Here is an 18,221-nt window from a genome sequence, read left to right on the forward strand (position 1 = left end):
AAAATGAAAGTGTCTATAAAGTAACTGAAAGCACTCCAATAATGAATGCGTCCTTGTATAAAGTGAAAATGCTCCAACAATACCTTCAGGTGGCGTTTGTGCTATACAAAACTGCTTTAAAAAAAAACAGGAGACTGATTGAGTGAAAAAACAAGCACTTGTATGGAGTGCTCCAAAACAAGGTGAAAAGCAGAGCCCAAAATGTGAGCAGGTGGATGGACATATGTACTTGGTCCATACTCTGGGGGAGGGAAGAGGCATGACACTCGTGCCACGGACAAACAGGGATAAAGGATTTGAGAGTGACGAAGGAGCGAGCAAATTGGAACCCACAGATTGAACACAACATGTCTCTTCAAGACAGCACATGCACTGTCTAGAGTAGAGACCTAAAAAAGTTTTCAGTCCAAAAAAGTGTGTTTGAGAAAGGGAACTACCGGGCAGCAAATGGCATGTGCAGAGCTCTTAAGAAGGGGAATACAAGCAGGAACACTTCAGGAAAATTAGAATACTGAGAGGTCTGGTGGGAGGGGGAGAAACAGAAGTGGGTGATAAAGCAAGATGAAGTTGGGGAAACAAAGGAGAGTGGGTGGTTACAAGAAGGCAGGGGAGAAAGGAAGGTAGATGAGGCAGGAGAAAGGAGAGAAGTTTTTTGAAAAAGCCAAACCAAAGCGAAGGAGGGATGGCAGAAGTAATGGACAAGCTGGGGGTCGGGGCAGCAGGGAGCAACACAGTACATGTGGAGGACGATATTTGAGAGGGTAAGCAGCACACCAGGGAGAGCGCTAGAAAATGACATGTACTAACATGGAATTCTGAACAAAAAAAACATTAGTTCCCCAAATGTGAGCAGTGGAAGGATACAAGTCATCCAATAACAAGAATGGGAAAAGAGCTATGTTCCAGGGGAGAAACAAATAAGAAATGCGAGTAAAGGGACAGAACAAAATGCGAACAGTCAAGAAAGCAAACCAATGGTAAGCAATAGGTTGGCTCTAAGCCCACTGATTTTTGGTATGGTCCACTAAAGGTCTTTCACCAACGAACAGCTAAAAGCTATCTGTAGGAAAGACCTGAAAGGCAAACTGCAAAACCCCAATTCGAACAAAACGACACACCCTAAATGTATGGAGCGGCTGATAGAACCACAAAGCCTAACAAATAGTGGGAATACCACTCATGAAAAGTTTCACTTTCAAATGTACAGGAAAAACGAAATATCAAATTCCTTTGCCTCTGGACGGTAGCTAGGGCTGAATCACTAATACATGTTACTGACTTTGCCACAGTAACCCTACTGACCTTCCAAAGGCACAGGCCTCTAAGGAAACATTGAAATTTGTCTATAAACTAATCCATCTCGATCAAGGACTCGGTCCCAAAGAAATAGTAGAAAAAATACTTACATCTCTGTAGTGATAAATCCAGTGAGTTCTGAGAGGAACAGGAATGTGATGAAGAGGCAGCAGCACACAGAAACTAGGAATAAAAAAAAGAGACCAACACGTTAAATAGGCACAGTGGCAAGTATTTTCACTACTCCTAATTAGAAGCATGTTTCCTTTGAACCTGGGTCACATCAGGCAAACAGGCTCCTCCCACTTCCACACAAGACACGCTCTATTTTTTGACGTCTAGTGAAACAAGGCAGGTGCAGACATTGCAGAAAAGAACACATATGACATGGAATTGATAACTCAAACTAACTACAACCTTGGTTGGCCACCTTTGCTAAAAATTAATTCAACACCATCCACCAGGATAGTAATGAATTGCTTTACCCTCAGGCAGCCTGAAAGGTACATACTGTATAAGGCATTGGGCTATTAGTTATGGGGGTATGTGCCCACCTAATGCAATAACCATAATCTTTATCAGGGTAAACCACCACAGCCACTAAATAAACACAAGATCAACCACATGGTAGCTATGGCACAATGCAGACAGGCTTAACTTAGAGACAATGTGTAAAGTATTTATGTAGTACAAAATAGTGTTAAAGTTGAGATGAAAAACAAAAATCTAAAAACTAAAGTATAATACACAACATAACACCAAAAATCCAATAATGGGAACCAGAAATTTGAATGTTAAAGTTTTAATTAGAAACAGGCCCACGAAACATGACATGTCAATGATAGTCATTTGACCTAGGCCCAATCGGATGCTGACTGTGATGAAGGGCAGGTCGGATACACTAACTAGGTTCATCCTGGTCATACATTTTTCTGTCTGACTTCAGTCCTTTAGGTACCAATCCTCAACAAGAGTACAGTTCTAAAGCTCTCCAGGACCTATGGGGAGGCACCTAGAGACTCACAGGGTGGCAGGCTGCGGCCAACAGGAGGATCCAGTCAAGGTGCCATAGGTCAGCTTGGCAGTTGCAGAAAAAAGGCCTATTGTAGGTTGAGTTCCTGTAGTTTTATTAGGTCAACCTTTTGACACTTGGATTCCACTTCATTGTCACGAGTACAAGAGGGAAAGCAGGACAATCTAATTTCTCAGCCTGCAGGTCCAGCAGTGTTCTGAAAGTGGGTGACTGGAGATGCAACATTCATGCCTGGCACAAGCTTGTTGGTGGGAGTGACCCACCAATAGGGTAAATTGCCAGGGCTACTCCTACCCACTTTGGGCATTTTCAAGATAGCCGAAGTCCTCAGCCACACTAAACTAGGTGTCTGAGGCCTGGAGTTGTGAGGGGAGAGTATACTATGGTAACCCTAGTAATATCCCACATCCAACACTAAAATCCAATTTTAGGAAGTCCCTGTACTCCCAATAAACTCAGGGGCAGAGGGCTGATTGGACAAAGCTAAGCTTTCAGCAGCAAGATAGTGGAATCACAAATTGTTCTGGCATCCTCTTTCCCTCCTTTGAAGTGTGCCCCAAGTGTCATACGAAAACCCCAGCACACCTGTCAAGCAGGCCTTAAAACTCCAGTAGGACAGGACATGGTGATATCAACAGGCTTACTATGATGGAAGCCTGTCTGGCTTGGGGGAGGAAGACGACAAAAAAGTGCAGGCCTGGGTGTTAGCTATATCTGCTTGTGATAGGGTAGGGCTTAAAAGCACCCTTAAAAGGTTGCCTCAACACGGCCGCTAGACTACTCACCGGCACCAGGAAATTTGACCACATCTCTCCCTATATGAAAGCGCTGAACTGGCTCCCTCTAGAGGCCATAATTCAGTTGAAACTGGCAAGCATTACACACAAGGCTCTATACTCAAACTCCCCTGCTTATCTGGCACAGAAACTAGTGGTATCAGGAGGAAGCAGGAACTCCCGGTCCTCTTACTCCAACCCACCTTTTTTCAGAAAAAAAGAACCTACAATAGGGCGTTCACCGGGCCAGCACCAAGAATCTGAACTCTTTCCCACCCGCCAGCAGAAGAATCTCTTCTCTAGCACATTTCAAGAAGGAGGCCAAAACCTTCCTCATGGGTAAATTCCTCGTTTAATGCCTGCCATCCCCGACTTCAAGCCTGATGCATCCAAGACTATCGCTCCTTCCCCAGATCACCAACTCTCCCTGCAGAGATTATGTGGGGCCTTTGTTTTTACCGTCTTTAACTATTTATTTATAAAGTTTTATATAGAGCAAACTTGATCCCGAAGGATATCACAGCACTTTACAATTTGAGGCAATTAAAGAACTTCCCACCCTATAAACCCACATGATTGCAATCATACATTTGTATCCCCCTTTTTCCCCTATGTTCCCTACACCCTTGACCCTCACCATCCTTTTGTATAGTTCTGTATATTGCTGCACTTTAGACTTTGTTTGTGCACCTCTGTACATCTTATAAAGCGCTCCGATACCCTCACAGGTCAAGTTTGCGCTCTATAAAAACCTAAAATAAAAAAATAAAATAAAAATAATCCTGTGAAGGAAACAAAAACCCCATCCCACACCCAAGGCCTTTTGTTACTGTCCTGGGAACAAGTTCAGACCCACTGAAATGCTAATTATTGCCTGGAAGAAGGGAGATAAATGCAGATTTAGCTTCTAGAGACTTCAAGCAGCGCAAAGGTGACTTTGTAAATGTCATCTTTCCAAAATACTAATTACAAATCCTACTTCACCAGTGAATTGGGCTTTTAATATTCCAAAAAGTCAAACAATGTAATTTGTAGCTGTTTCATAAGTGAAGGTAATGTTAAATAATCTTGATATAGTATCCCAATGCGTTCCCATTAAAACACCCAACCCTGCTACAGTTAAAATAGCTTTTAGGGCATTTTCACAGCAAGGGCATGTTTAACATGTACCTGTTGTACTTTTAAATACCATGCCCTCTGCGCCATAAGACCTTCTACGGGGTGTCTTGTAAATATTTAAAAGGAAGGTTTATTTTGACAGGTCAAATTTGCAGTTAAAATCTGTACAGCCACGCTACTGGTGGCAGGCCAGCAGTTATGTTTACACTGTCACTGGGTGACAAAATGGGAGCTGCTTTCCACTTGTGAGATTTAACTTACTGGCCCTAGGTACACCTTAGTACCATACAATAGAGACATAAAGCGAAGTTAAATCTGCCTAACAGATGTATACCAATTTAGTCATGTTGAAAGGAGGAACAGACACTTTATTTCTGGTTAGCAGGGGTGAAGTGCACATGGTTCTATAGCCAGCAAAATGCAAAACAATCCGAGTTAGCCCTGCAGAAAGGGCCACTTTTTCAACACTGTGTATAGCCAGCGAAGTACATTCTCTAAAGACAAGGCATATACATTTCAAGTTTGGCACAATGCTGGAAAAAAAAAAAAAAGGTCAAAACGTGCTTCAGGCAAGTCAGATTCCTGGATATGGTGGAAGAGATGCCGATCATCTGGGTCCCATCCAGGACGGGACACATTTACAGGAAATTCGCTAGCATTTCTAATGTTCTGGCCATGCAGGTCAGAGCATTTTCTTAGATTCTTTTATTGGAGAAACAAATTAAAGAGACTGGCTTCATAGGAAGAGATGTGCATTAGCAGCAATACCAGACAAATAAGTTACTTATATTTAGTAACACTAACTGGTGAATACCCTAATCACACGTCTCACATTGAGAATATCTCAACCATCAGAGAGGATCCAGAAACTTTTAATTGCTCCTTCCAGGTGAAAGATAGTGCCACAGCCCTCTGTTGTGACTACATCCCACCTCCGGTCTTGATCGAGTCACACAAAGGACCCTGCACTGCTGGCTTACCTCAGTTTAATCATGGGATATTCTGCTCCCACGAACACCCACTCTTTTTGATTCCCTGTCTGGTGGAGAGGTTGCAAAATAATTTGGCTTTACTTAGCTCTTTGAGATCTGCACTACACGGTTCTCTGGGATTAGATGTTCAATGAACTAAGTTACTTACCTTCGATTACAATTTATCTGTAAAAGACCTAGATTAGTTATATATTCCTTACCTTAGAATTACCCCCTGCCAACAGACTGGATCCGGAGAATTTTTTCTTCAGCAGTACCCCTGCGCTTCGGTAGGCGCCGTTGGTCGACTCAGCGTTTATCGTTGGTGTCGTGATTGCTGGAATGATGTCACAGTATCTACTTACATGATGCCCCTGCGCACTTAAGTCCGTTCTTTACACAACATTCCAGGACAGAAGCGCAGAGCTATGCAAGACACTGACCACTTGTGCACAAAAGTAGGGCCCTGAAAGGGAGTGTCTTACACTATAAGTCAGTTAGCAGGACAAGGGTGGGGGGGGGCAGGGGGTGGGGGGGAGCATGGGTGGGTGGTAAGGAATCCATTACTAATTTATGTATTTTACAGATATATAGTAAGTAACTTCTTTATCTGAAAGGGACTATTCGTAATAGATTCCTTACCTTAGAATAGATACCCCAGCAATACCAACCCCGGAGGTGGGTCTGCGAACCAAGCTCACACCAGAAAGTCTTGGAGAACAGAAAGGCCAAAGAAGCAGTCTATCCGGACTGGACTATCCAGGCAGTAATATTTAGTGCAGTGATGCACCGTGGCTGCTGGCAAATGTCACAGAGGGGGACTCCATATCCCAAAGCAGTAGTGGTTGCAGTCACTCTGGTGGAATTGGCGCTCAGTCCTACCAGAGGCTCCTTTTTCGCTAAGGAGTGAGATCTTAATGCAAAGGACGACCCATCAAGAGATGGTCCGTTTTTGCATGGCCCGACCTTTCTTGGCACCCACATACCCAACAAAGAGTGGATTGTCCACCCGGAATTGTTTTGTGCAATACAAATAAAAGGATAATGCATGTTTTAGATCCAGATGGTGGAATCTCTCCTCCTCCTTAGAAGGATACAGGGGTGGGAAGAAGGTGGGCAAAGTGATGGTCTGTCCTAAGTGGAAAGAGGTAACCACTTTGGGAAGAAAAGATGGTCTAGTTTGAAGGACAACCTTGTCCGGATGACAGCAAGGAAAGGAGATGTAGAAGAAAGAGCCTGAAGCTCACTCACCCTGCGAGCAGAGGTGATGGCCACCAGAAAAGTAGTCTTTATGGTGAAGAGTCTGAAAGGACAATTATGCAATTGCTCGAAAGGAGCACACATAAGGTAAGTTAAGACCAGATTCAAGTCCCACTGGGGCATTACGAAAGTAATAGTGGTAAGGAGGTGAGTAATGCCCTTAAACTCATTTACAATAGGGGAATGGAAAAGAGAAGGCTGATCAGGAAGGCAAAGAAAGGCCGAAAGATAGCCTTTAAGGGTGCCAAGAGCAGAGCCATGCTGGACCAAAGATAGAATGCACAGGAGAACATTTGAAAGCGGGACAGAAAGGGGATTCACAGCCTTTGCTGTGCACCAGGTCACAAATTTGTTCCATCTACAGGCGTATACTGTTTTAGTGGAGCGATGCCTTGCTTCCCAGATGACATTACAGACTTCGGGCGGAAGGTCTAAAGCAGTCAACTGGCGCCGCTCAAACTCCATGCAAGGAGGTGTAGGCTGGACAGGTTCAGGTGGAGGACTGTCCCCTGCGGCTGAGACAGAAGATCCTCCCGAAGAAGCAGTCTGATCGGAGGATCAATGACCATGTTCAAGAGCTCAAGATACCAGACTCGTCGTGCCCAGTCTGGGACCACAAGAATGACTTGGGTCTGGTCGCTCTTGATCTACAGTACTCTGGGCAGAAGTGGTGAAGGCGGAAATGTTAAAATGTAAAATCTGATTCCCTCGTTTTTTGATTGAGCTATGCCTCATCCATTTTTCACCCCTGCCCTGCTTCCAGCCCGGCCCTATCCTTGACACTTCATCTGTATAAACATGAGTAAAGAATCTAGATTGGGGCATTGTAGGCTGTGTATACGTGCAGAGACAGCGCAAAAAACAGCTGGAGTCTGCTCGAGGTTTTTCAGACAATGGTTAATCCTCAAGTAAAGTGTACTCCGTTGGCATATCTTGTTGTTCAGCCTCAGGACGTGGCAATTGCACAAGACACAGAGGCTGTCGATACATGCCGTAAGCTCATTTGTGTGTTTTTCCCAAAGCTCCATTTACCTCTGGGCGTCCCTAGTTTGTGATCTTTTGCTATAAAAACCCATGTAACCCATAGTTCAGTGTGCTTCTCCTAGAGTATCTCTATGGTGCTTGTTGGATGGGCCCCCATTCATGAATGCTAAATAAATGATCCTTGATTTGTATTTCACTCCAGTGTCGATTCCTCCTTACTTGTGAAGAACCCGTGGACTAAAGGGTAGCCCTGCATCAGTGGGTTATTAATAATCCACTTCCACTGGAAGGCAGATAGAAGACAGCAATGCCAGCCACGACAAAAAGCTTTGTGAGCGAGTGCCGCCTTGGAAATTCCACTGAGCAGAACTGCTGACATTGCACGTTCCCTTCAGAGGCGAACAGATCTAACCAAGGATCTCCCCACTGCTGAAAGAGACCTCGCACCACCACACTAACAGAAGTCGCCATTCGTGATCCATCAAGCACCAGCGGCTGAGTTCGTCCGCCCTGGCATTCAGGGAACCTGCCATGTGTTAAACCACAAGGGATATGCCCTGATGTTCCAGCCAGGTCCAGAGAGCCTCTTGACACAAGGTCCACGACCCCACCCCACCCTGTTTCTTGCTGTCCCACATGGCGGTGGTGTGGTCTGTGACCACCTGCACCGCTCTTCCTTTGACACAAGGAAGGAGTGCTTTCAGTGCAAGACGAATCGCCTGCAGCTCCAGCAGTTTGATGTGCAGGCCGTACTCCGCCGGAGACCAGTGACCTCTAAATCGCCATCTCTCACATGTGGCTGCCCCATCCCAGAAGAGACACATCCGTCACCACTGTAAAGTCTGGTTGGGGAAGGGAGGGATCTGCCCTTGACCCAATCCTGGTTTGTCAGCCACCACTGCAATTGGTGTGCAGTGCCCTCCGAGATCCTGACAACATCGGAAAGATTCCCCTGATGCGGAGCCCACTGAGACTTCAGGTCCCACTGCAGAGCCCGCATGCGCCACCTGGCATGATCAACCAGCAGGAGGCTATGAGGCCCAGCAGCCTCAAGGTTAATTTCACCAAAACCCAGGATACAAGCTGAGACATCGGTATAGCCCGAATATCCCGTACTTGCTGCTTGGGAGGATAGACCCGAAACTGCGCTGTGTCCAGAACCGCTCCCAGGAAAAGGAGCTTCTAGGGAATCAGGTGCGACTTCGGCAAGTTGATAGTGAAGCCCAGCGAATGCAGGAGGTCCGCTGTAGTAGGGAGGTGAGAGACAACATCCTGGGGCGAGACTGCCTTTAACAGCCATGGGTCGAGATCGGGGAAGACTGGAACCCCTGATCTGCGCAGATGAGCTGCGACCACTGCCATCTCCTTCGTGAATACCCGAGGGGTGCTGGTAAGGCTGTAGGGGAGCACAGTGAACTGAAAAGGATTGTGGCCTACCGTGAACAGTAGGTAACGCCTGCGGGATGGCAGGATGGGAATGTGGAAGTTATAGTTCTGCCAGTCCAACGCTACCATCCAGTCACCAGGGTCGAGGTCAGACAGGACCTGAGCCAATGTCAACATTTTGAACTTCTACTTCCGGAGGAAGTGGTTGACGTCTGAGATCCAAGATAGGAAGCAGGCCTTTGTCCTTCTTGGGCACCAGGAAGTAGTTGGAGTAAACCACAACCTACTTCTGGGACCGACACTTGCTCAATAGCTCCCTTGGCCAAGCGCTGCAACTGCCTGACTGAGAAGGGCCAAGTGATCCTCCGACATGCGAGTGTTGGCAGCATGGAGGGAGAGGTCACCCCAACGTACTATCTGCAAAACCCACCTGTCCAACAGGATGATGTGCCGTTGGGGAAGGTGATGGCGGATCATGCCGCCCACTGGCAACTGGTGGCCCTGAAAGGTTGGACAACGAAGGCTTAGAGGCTGCTGCATAGAGGGCACTGGTGGACCGCCCGCCAGCTGGAACACAGACCCAAGGTGTTGGGTCCCACGTCCCTGGTTGGGTGGAGGCTGTGCCGGCCTGTGGCCCTAGGTGGAACGTGGTGGAGCACCCCTTCCGTAGCTACGAAAGGGGAGAAAAGCAGAATGCACAGGACGAGAGGTGGCAGTGAGGCAGTATCTCTAGAATCCTTGAAGCGCTCGAGTGCACTGTCCGCCTTGTCGCTAAACAGGCGACTGCCATCAAAGGGTATGTCGAAAAGAGTCGATTGGACATGCCCAGAAAAGCCAGGCGTAGCGCCTTCGGGCTACTGACTTAGAAATCATTCTACCCAGTGAGTCGGCTGTGTCCAGCCCACATGGGATGGCGAACTTAACTGTGTCTCTCCCCTCTGCGACAGTGTATGAGTGTATGGCCCGAGCCTCCTCCGGGCACTGTGGCAGCACTTGCCATCCATGTCCCCCACAGAGTGGGTGTACCTGCCCAAGAGACATGCAGTGTTCATTGACAGCAGTCCTAAACTGGCAGAAGAAAACATTCTTCCCAAGATGGTCTAGCTTCTAGGATTCCCCATCTGGGGGAGCAGAAGGAAACACTTCTTTGGATGTTGATGCTTCGATCACCAAGCTCTCGGGGGTAGAAAAATGGAGAGGAAAATTTGGTCGCCCAGGGCCGAGTGGTGGCGTTGGGCAATCATCTTATCCACAGGAAACCCTAAGCTGGGCCTAGACCAAGTGCCCAGATGAAGTCTGTGAGTGCCTCATTAAATGGCAGCAGGGGCTCCGAAGAGGCCGCTGAAGGCTAAAGCACCTCAGTCAGGATATTAGCCCCGACTGCCACTATAGGAAGCTCAAGGCCCAAGGCCTCAGCCGCCCTACACAACACCACAATGTAGGGGGCTCCCTTCTCCGTGGCCTCGGTAGGGGACGAAAGCATGCCACAGTCTGGGGAGGTATCCAGACCACTGGTCTCACCCAACTATTCTCTTCAGTCCAGCTCTTCCAGCTGGTCTGCCAAAGGGTCAACGGACCCCTCCCAGTCCTCCTCACCCTCCTCTAGCTGCCACTCAGGGCGATAGATAGGGAATGCTAGCGTGGAACAGTGGTACAAAAGTACTGGTCAGTGCTGGTACCGGTGTCAGAGTGGCAGAGGTCTTGTCAAAGGTATCTGTATCTGAGGAGGCTTTGTGAAGTCGACCGGCATGGATCTGGATCCAGGCCTGGATCCCTAGGGACCCTGTGGCGCAGAGGCCGGAGCCACCGGCATCGAAGGCCTAAAGTCCGCCACCAGAGACCACGGGGCCCAGAGCCGCATGAACTTTCTGAAAGCCACACCTGCTGTGGAGACGAAAGCCTGGGGACCTCGTGGGAGCGTGTGCTACAACATTGGTATAAGATCAGAATTGTGTGTCACAATACAGACTGTGCAATCTCCCCCAGGATTCGCCTCTTATACATGGAGGATCTTCAATTAAACTCCTTGATTTTCTTCTTTGGCTTGTTCCTGGACTTTTCTTTCAATTTTGCCTTGGATTAAACTAATGAGGTAATTTTCAACCCAGACCAGCCTAGCTTCTTGTATTCGGTCGATAAAGAGTGTGACCTCTCCATCAAGACGGCCTTCTCGGGAATCAAGTAACACTTGTAGCGTGATGTCATGCTTTGTCCTGAGGCACCAAAAAAAAAGCAGACAAGATGTGGGTCTGTAGCCAGCAGCCGTTTCGCACACATGCAGCAAGGCTTGAAACTTGTTGTCTTTGAAAACCAAAAATCGATGGGAGTGGAGCTCTGGATCCACGTCTTTTGGAAAGGAAACCAAGAGCTACCAATATCAATGCGCAGGGATAGTGCCTTTATGGGGATTCATCTCATTGTGTTCAGAAATGGAATCCAGGTTGATGGTGCCACCTGTCATTATGCAGGAGTTATTCAAGGTGAGAAATTTGCAGTGAGAAGTATTCATAAGAAATCAGAAAACAATGACAGATTGATGAGCCGGATGAAGACTTAAGGGAAAAGATGGCCACCTAGAAGATTTGAGATGCAGCTTGCAACCTCTGCTCACAGTAATTGTGTTCAAAATAGCAAGGACTCCTAATGAGTTTAGTCTGATAATGTGAAACCACAAGACCGGTTGGAGCCCGGCCGGGCCAGGCCATAATCTGTGTGCAACAACTTATCAGAATTAGGCGAATGTTGTCTGGAGCAGTAACTGAGGAGGAAGTAGATCCAGGCTAAAAGGTGTAGCAGGATGCCACCTCATTAAGAGATAGCAGTCCAGGGGAAAAAACACAAATTCAGCCTCTTGGTAAAGAGCACCAGTTCAATGAGGTTGGCTGCTTGAGTGGTACTTGCAAGGTAAATGAAACGAGGGGACAGCAGCCAAAGTGGGTTACAGAGAGGTGAGCTGCGGAAGATACGGCTACTGTGTGCTGCGGGGCAAATTGAGAAACCTACTTGCACCCTCTTGAAAAGGGCACATCATAATTTCTGGATTTCACGGACAGATGCTGAACGGATCTTCACAGGAGGGGCCACAAGCTCGGAGCTTGCGACTGGAGTGTTGAGAGGATCAAATAAAACTTTTTTTTCTCTTTACTCAATGGTGCGGCAGAAGATATAGGTGCCTAAAAGAAATTTTAATAAATGGGGGGTGTTGGGAGGAGGAGACGAGGCTATGGGCCTAATCCCTGAAGGTTGTTCGGACCACAGCTGACTGCGAAAGAGAAACATCGAAGGCAGAAAACTGCAGTTAAGAAAAACATTTTAACAGAAGCGTTATAATCAAATGTAAAAATTGTGAAACAGATTTGCAGCAGGGTCACAGAAAGACACCGATGTCTCAATTCAATTTCACTAAATCACACCAAGAAAAAGAACTGGCAAAGTCCATAGGTTTTGCCTGAGACATACTGGCTTTGCCAATGATTTTTTTTGGCAATTCTGCAGTGTCGATCGCAGATATTGTGCAGCATTTTAGTAGAAACAAAAAAAGTTTGATGGCGCCACCAAGCGGATCAATTTAGCTTGCATGATTTACATATGTATGCAAAATTACATTTGTTTTTTCAATGTACCAATCCAGGATGTAACAGTATGTGTTAAAAAGTAAACAAGAAGTACATAAATATTTGCATGCAATTTTTTTTGAGAAGCAATACGTGCATTGGCCACTAGCAAAACTCTGGACTGGATGGTCTGCCAGCTGAGCTCTATAAAGGTGTATGCCCCACTATTGGTGCTGCATCGGAAGGCACTAGATGATGCTGCACTGTGCTACTGGATTCAAGCTAGCCTGGCTGATGAAGGGTGCTATACCCTGAAACCGGTCCCCGGATGCTGGTTTCTGGTAGAGGGAGGGCCTGGACTGGCCTGGCCTGGCAGTTCGGTCTGGACTATTCCCATGGGGCACAGGGTCAAGACTGATTTGCATATGGCTGGGTCGAAACTGGGGTGGCGTAGTGGGCAAAAGAACGATGGATTTAACCCAGACCTTTTGACTGGGGGAGAATGTTTGCATTGTCAGCATTCCGTCCATCATTTGTTTGCTGTAGCACTTACCCGGCATCACTGCCACCCACGATGAGTCATGCCTTACTCGCATCTGAGACACGCTAGGCTCGGGGTTTTACAGACCACTTGCACTGTTGAATACAGATTAAGAGATCCTTGCTAAAATATTGGTGGACCGCCTGGCCCCTACAGTGCTAGTACATTTGGATTAGAATGACTTTGTACCCGTTAGGAACACCTCACTCAACCTTTGACTCTTTAGAGTATTCACCTAGACCACACAGATAGCTCCACAGAGGGTGCCTAATTTTGGACCTACACAAGGTATTTTACTCCACTGAATGGCCCTTTTATTTGAGGTTCAATGTAAATAAGGCCTTGGCACCAGCTTCCTCAGACTGGTCAAACTTTTATACACCAACCCCACAGGTAGGGTATGAATTGGTTGCGACATATCAATCCCTCTTGCGAAACACCAAGGGACTCACCAGGGTTACCCATTATACCCTCTTATATTCTCTCTGGCACTTGAACCCCTGGCACATCCACCTGCGCGCCCAGGGCCAACAATGAAAGATCTCATTGGGAGATGATACACATTCAGTCTTGCTCTAGGAGGATGGCATGCTCCTCTACATCAGAGATATTAGGGAAATTCCATCAACTATCGCAAACCTGATCACTGATGTTACAACTATCTCTGGACTTGGGGTTAGCTAGACCAAGTCATGCCTCTTCCCCTTTAATACACGCACTCCGAACCCAATGTGTAAGGTGAACGGCACTGAACTTGAGTGGCAGACTGCGACATTTTGCCACTCGTGGATTCATATACATCACAAATCGGAAGACCTGCTGGAGGGCAACCTAGTTCGCGAGGTCTTTGCGATAGGTTCACAGATGTCCTTCTGGCAGTCCCTATCACTATCAGTGGCAGAGTGTGTGGCCTAACAAAAATGGTGGCTGTGCAACGGCTGCTTTATTACTTCACCAACCTCCCCCTTTTGATACACCAGCCTTTTTCCGCTCCCTGGAACGCATGATAGGCAACCTCATTTGATTGACATAACATGCCACAGGATAGAAATATTTAAACTTTGCCTTCCGATAGACAGAGGTGGACTCAATGTCCTCAATTTTGAACACCTCTACCTGGCTTCACAGCTCCAATGGGTTTCATGCTGGTTTGCGGGCACAAACCTTTCTGACACTGCCACACTGTCTCCTGGGACCAGGAGAGTGTATTACACCCATTTAACACGCTCGCCATGGCTTCACCACCAATCATTCCTCTTCTTAATGTGGCACACAGATGCTATCACAGGGCACTCTTCCTCACCCAGCCAATCTAGCCATTAGCACCTACACTTTCACTCCTTGGCATGCTGCATGGCCATGTGTATATACTATCCTCAGTGAGCGGACACCATGGCATGCGGCCGGCATGTAAAGCGACGCTCTGTCCTATCTACAGACAAGTTGAAAGCTAGCACTGAACTCCAGAAAGGCCAGTTCTTGCTGCATGCCTTCAACATCGACATTATGACTCAATCATGGAGTGAAATACAGCAGGAACCTCAACAACATTTAGTCATGCAATACTTACATATATTGGCACAGGCAGACATCACACTCAGTGGGGCACCGCTCCCTGCACTCACACACAGCATCACCCATTACTACATTGTGCGGTCACTGGGACACAGACCTTGGACGTACGACTGGTAGGTCATGCTGGTATATCCCTCCTTAGTCTCTTGCAAGGCACGCTTCAAATTGATCCAACTTTATATCCCACATAACTCTTACTTGATCCCTAGTAAGGTTAGCTGATATGTTCGTCACACTGATGCTACCTGCCCCTGCTGTATGACATTCGATGTAGGGATAGTTTATATGCTCTGGTTATGCCCCTCCCTGGCCGAATATTGGCATGCTGTTGCGACATAATTACCCCACTGTTCTCTCGGTCGCATGGCCGTTGTTTTATGGAAGATCAGGAAAAAATCACAAATTATAATCACAATCTTTAAGTTCAGTCAATAATGAGTGTTAGGTGAAAGTTTTAAGGGTTATATAATTCAAGTTTAGTAGGTTTTTTATTCAAAATCAAGTTTTATTCGTATTAATTTCAATATTCAATCATTAACAGAAATTGATAGTTGGAAAAAAAAAATCATGAGATTACAATGTATGCATTAAGCGTGCTCCATAAAGCAAGAATATATTTTCTAAGAATTAGGAAAAGATGTCAGAACCCATAAAGAGTTCAAGTTCGAGAGCACAAAGCTCAAATTAATTCAATAGTCCATAATTGATCAAAGCAGAATTTCCCATACAGAGAGATTCAAGAAACTCAGTAGACTACCAGAGCAATGTGGAATAAGGCAGGATAAATGTGCAGTAGGAACAATGACTACAAACAGCAATACGGTCTGGGCAAAGGCAAAAAGGTATGAGTGTAACCTACTCTAGAAACACGCACTATTATAAACAGTCGAAAACAATGTTGCAGTTTATGTTGCATCTTCTCTGCCTCTTGCCCAATCAGCTTTTGGTGTTCTCCTGGGAAAATGGACCTAAAAAAAATAGGACCTGCGTAATATCTGCTGTTTATGTAGAGCGCTGTAATGCCTAGAGCTAGTTTGGTGGGGGGGAAAAAGTGGTTAAAAGAAAATCGTGCAAAAGTTTGAAGTTGAATGTTGTTTCCAAAAAATGTAAAATCAAAAACCTCATCCAGCGTCGATACAGATATCTGAAATGCACCTTTCTTTTGCAGCGACCCTATTTAGATTTATACAGAGACTGTTGGTTTAATGACTATTTTGAAATGCTGCATTTTGAATCACGAACTGTGTTAGCGGCCGGCCCGCAGGGTTGTAGGCATTCCGCTGTGTTCTATACAAGTGCAATAAAGGTTTTTATAAAAAAAATAATAAAAAGAAATCGTGCACATGAAATTGGCAAAGGATGTTTCTCTATTGTAATCCAACAAATGAAACCCAAGAATGAGTGCAGATGGTAGCAACGGAATCTGCAGGGTATAGAATTACAAGAGTAATACGGAGGCATAACGTGTGCCTGTAATGATTGTATAAAGGGTTAAGGGGCACTTTTTTTTAACTCTCCTTTACTGTGAACTTTTAACACTTTCTAGTGCATTGTAAACAACTAAAATTTGAAATAGCTTTGAATTTTATATTCTGGTTACTTAACTATTTTTTGGAAAGGGTGGGAGAGAATACACATTGCCACCTATACTTGTATCTATGAACTCCGCCTTTTCCCACTCGTAAGCCACATTTATGATTGCTAAGCTTTTTATTTTTTATTTTAAAACCCATTGTATACGGAAACATTTTTGTCATACCCTTTGTGCTCCTGTCAACTGAAACAGAAGTTGTGCACAGTACATTTGTTCAACAAATAACCAGAATGTTTAGTTTACTTCGCTGCCAATTTCGGGGCCTACATTTTACACTTATTTTCTTCTCTCCTGGTGCATAGTTTTGCCTTTCCAAGGGCATTCCCAGAAGCAGCTTGTTTTCTGCAGCCCTTTTTCTACCCCAAATTTCGATAATTAGGTAGGCCTCTGTTTCAGTGCAAAAAGAATAATTTCTTATGACAGGATGAGTGGTTTTTCAGTTTTATTAACCATTATGGCCTGTATATAGACTTTGCGCAACTATTAACTGCAGGCATTTTAAACACGTTGTTAGTGCTCTGGTATTTACGGCCTTACCGACTTACATTGAGGGGAGTGCTGTGTGTGTCAGGCGCGTTGCCATTTTTGAGGGTAAGGTTTTGCTTGTTGGAGAGTTTTTTTTTTTTTTTAAACCAGTCTCAATTCTAGACTGCAGCTCGTTTCCTTCTGTGCAGCACCAGCGAGCTCCGTTTTTGCTCCACCGTCCGGAAACATGATACTAGTAACCTTTTTTAACAATGCATGATTCAGTGAGAGCATTACAGGAGGCTGATTGCCTCAGCCTTTCCACCAGTAGGAAAAAGCATCTCAAGTAGCTTGAGTAAATAAGGTACAAAAATCTATCAAAAGGTCAATGATGACTTAAGCTTGTCCAAGAAGACATTTCAAGTGCACATATTCCTGGAACGCACTGTGTGCTCAACTAAATGAAAGAGGTCACAGCAGTGGCGGCTGGTGACATTTGAAAGTGGTGGGGCGGAAAGTGATAATGATACTACACCGTAGCGAGCGAGCGTAGCGAGCGAGCCTGGACCCCCCAAGGAGGGTTCGGGGGGAATTCCCCCCGCGAAAATTTTGAAAAAATAGTGGAAAAATGGTGCATTTTCGAGCAAATTTGAGAAAGCAGGAAGGTTAATAAAGCAATTGTGAAAGTGCAGGTATTACATTATTAAAGAGCTGTCATATAACATACTAGGTAGCTGCTTATTCAGTATAACAACAGAGCTTCATAACAGACAAATGCCGTGACTCACTGACCTCTTTACAGCATTTTGTGATCTGGATCAGGTACATGTTCCTTGCAGCAGGCATATTAACCTTCTCTGCTACCTTTCCATGAGTCAAAACCTCCATTAGACAAAACTCTGATCTCTCTCTAGGATAAACATGACCTGGGGCCACAAATTATGGCAGAGCAATGCGGGGAGTGTTTTAGGGTGTCCCATGGCAATGAGGGGTCATGGGCTCCAACTGAGTCAATTCTATTCAGTTCTTCACCTCTATAGTTCGGCCCCCCTTACCATGAGCCCAGCCTCAGCAGTGTCAGCAGCACCAAATAGACCTCGGTAGTGCCTGTCTTTTTAGGGGCGCCCGGGCAGTCAGCGACTACTGTCCTTTGACAACCAGACCCCTTTTTTTGCTGTTGATGTCCAGAGGCTCAACCCTAAGTGTTGGACCCAAAGCAGATCGCCAAGTAACCCTACAGCAGTGGCCCTGTGGGCAGTGAAGTCCCTTCGTCACACACCATGAAAAGCTAGAGTTGATCCACCTAACTCAGCCAGCAATGCTTGCCTGCCTTAAAATCCCACAAGCCCCCTGTTAGACCTGTCAGCCCTTGGGTGGTCTTTCCCTGTATTTTTTTGCCCTTGCCTCATTTTTCACACCTACTTTTTGTTGGCTTTAGGACTCTGGGCACCCTCCCATTGCTAACCAATGCCAGGGTGCAGGTGTTCTCTTCCCCCAATGTTGTATTACCTTTAAGGAAAGGCGTCCTTGAGAGGTTTGATGTGATATTTAAAGGCATTAATATAGTCACTTCTTGTAGGATCCTCCAGGTTAATACAGTTACCCCGTTGCCTGTCAGAGAGTTGATACGACAAGCGGGGTTAGCTAGTGTTTCACTGCTAGATGAG

General features: G+C 45.9%; 1 protein-coding gene across 1 annotated transcript in view; it reads right to left on the reverse strand.

Annotated features, from left to right (window-relative positions):
• Positions 1–18,221, reverse strand: part of ERGIC1 (endoplasmic reticulum-golgi intermediate compartment 1) — a 324,289-nt gene that overhangs the window by 175,541 nt on the left and 130,527 nt on the right. Inside the window, exon 3 of the mRNA XM_086931580.1 lies at positions 1,407–1,479. Within this exon, the coding sequence (XP_086787706.1) occupies positions 1,407–1,479 (73 nt within the window). The remainder of the gene's footprint in view (positions 1–1,406; positions 1,480–18,221) is intronic.

Source organism: Lissotriton vulgaris, chromosome 7 (assembly GCF_964263255.1).
Source record: "Lissotriton vulgaris chromosome 7, aLisVul1.2, whole genome shotgun sequence".
Taxonomy (NCBI): Eukaryota; Metazoa; Chordata; class Amphibia; order Caudata; family Salamandridae; genus Lissotriton; species Lissotriton vulgaris.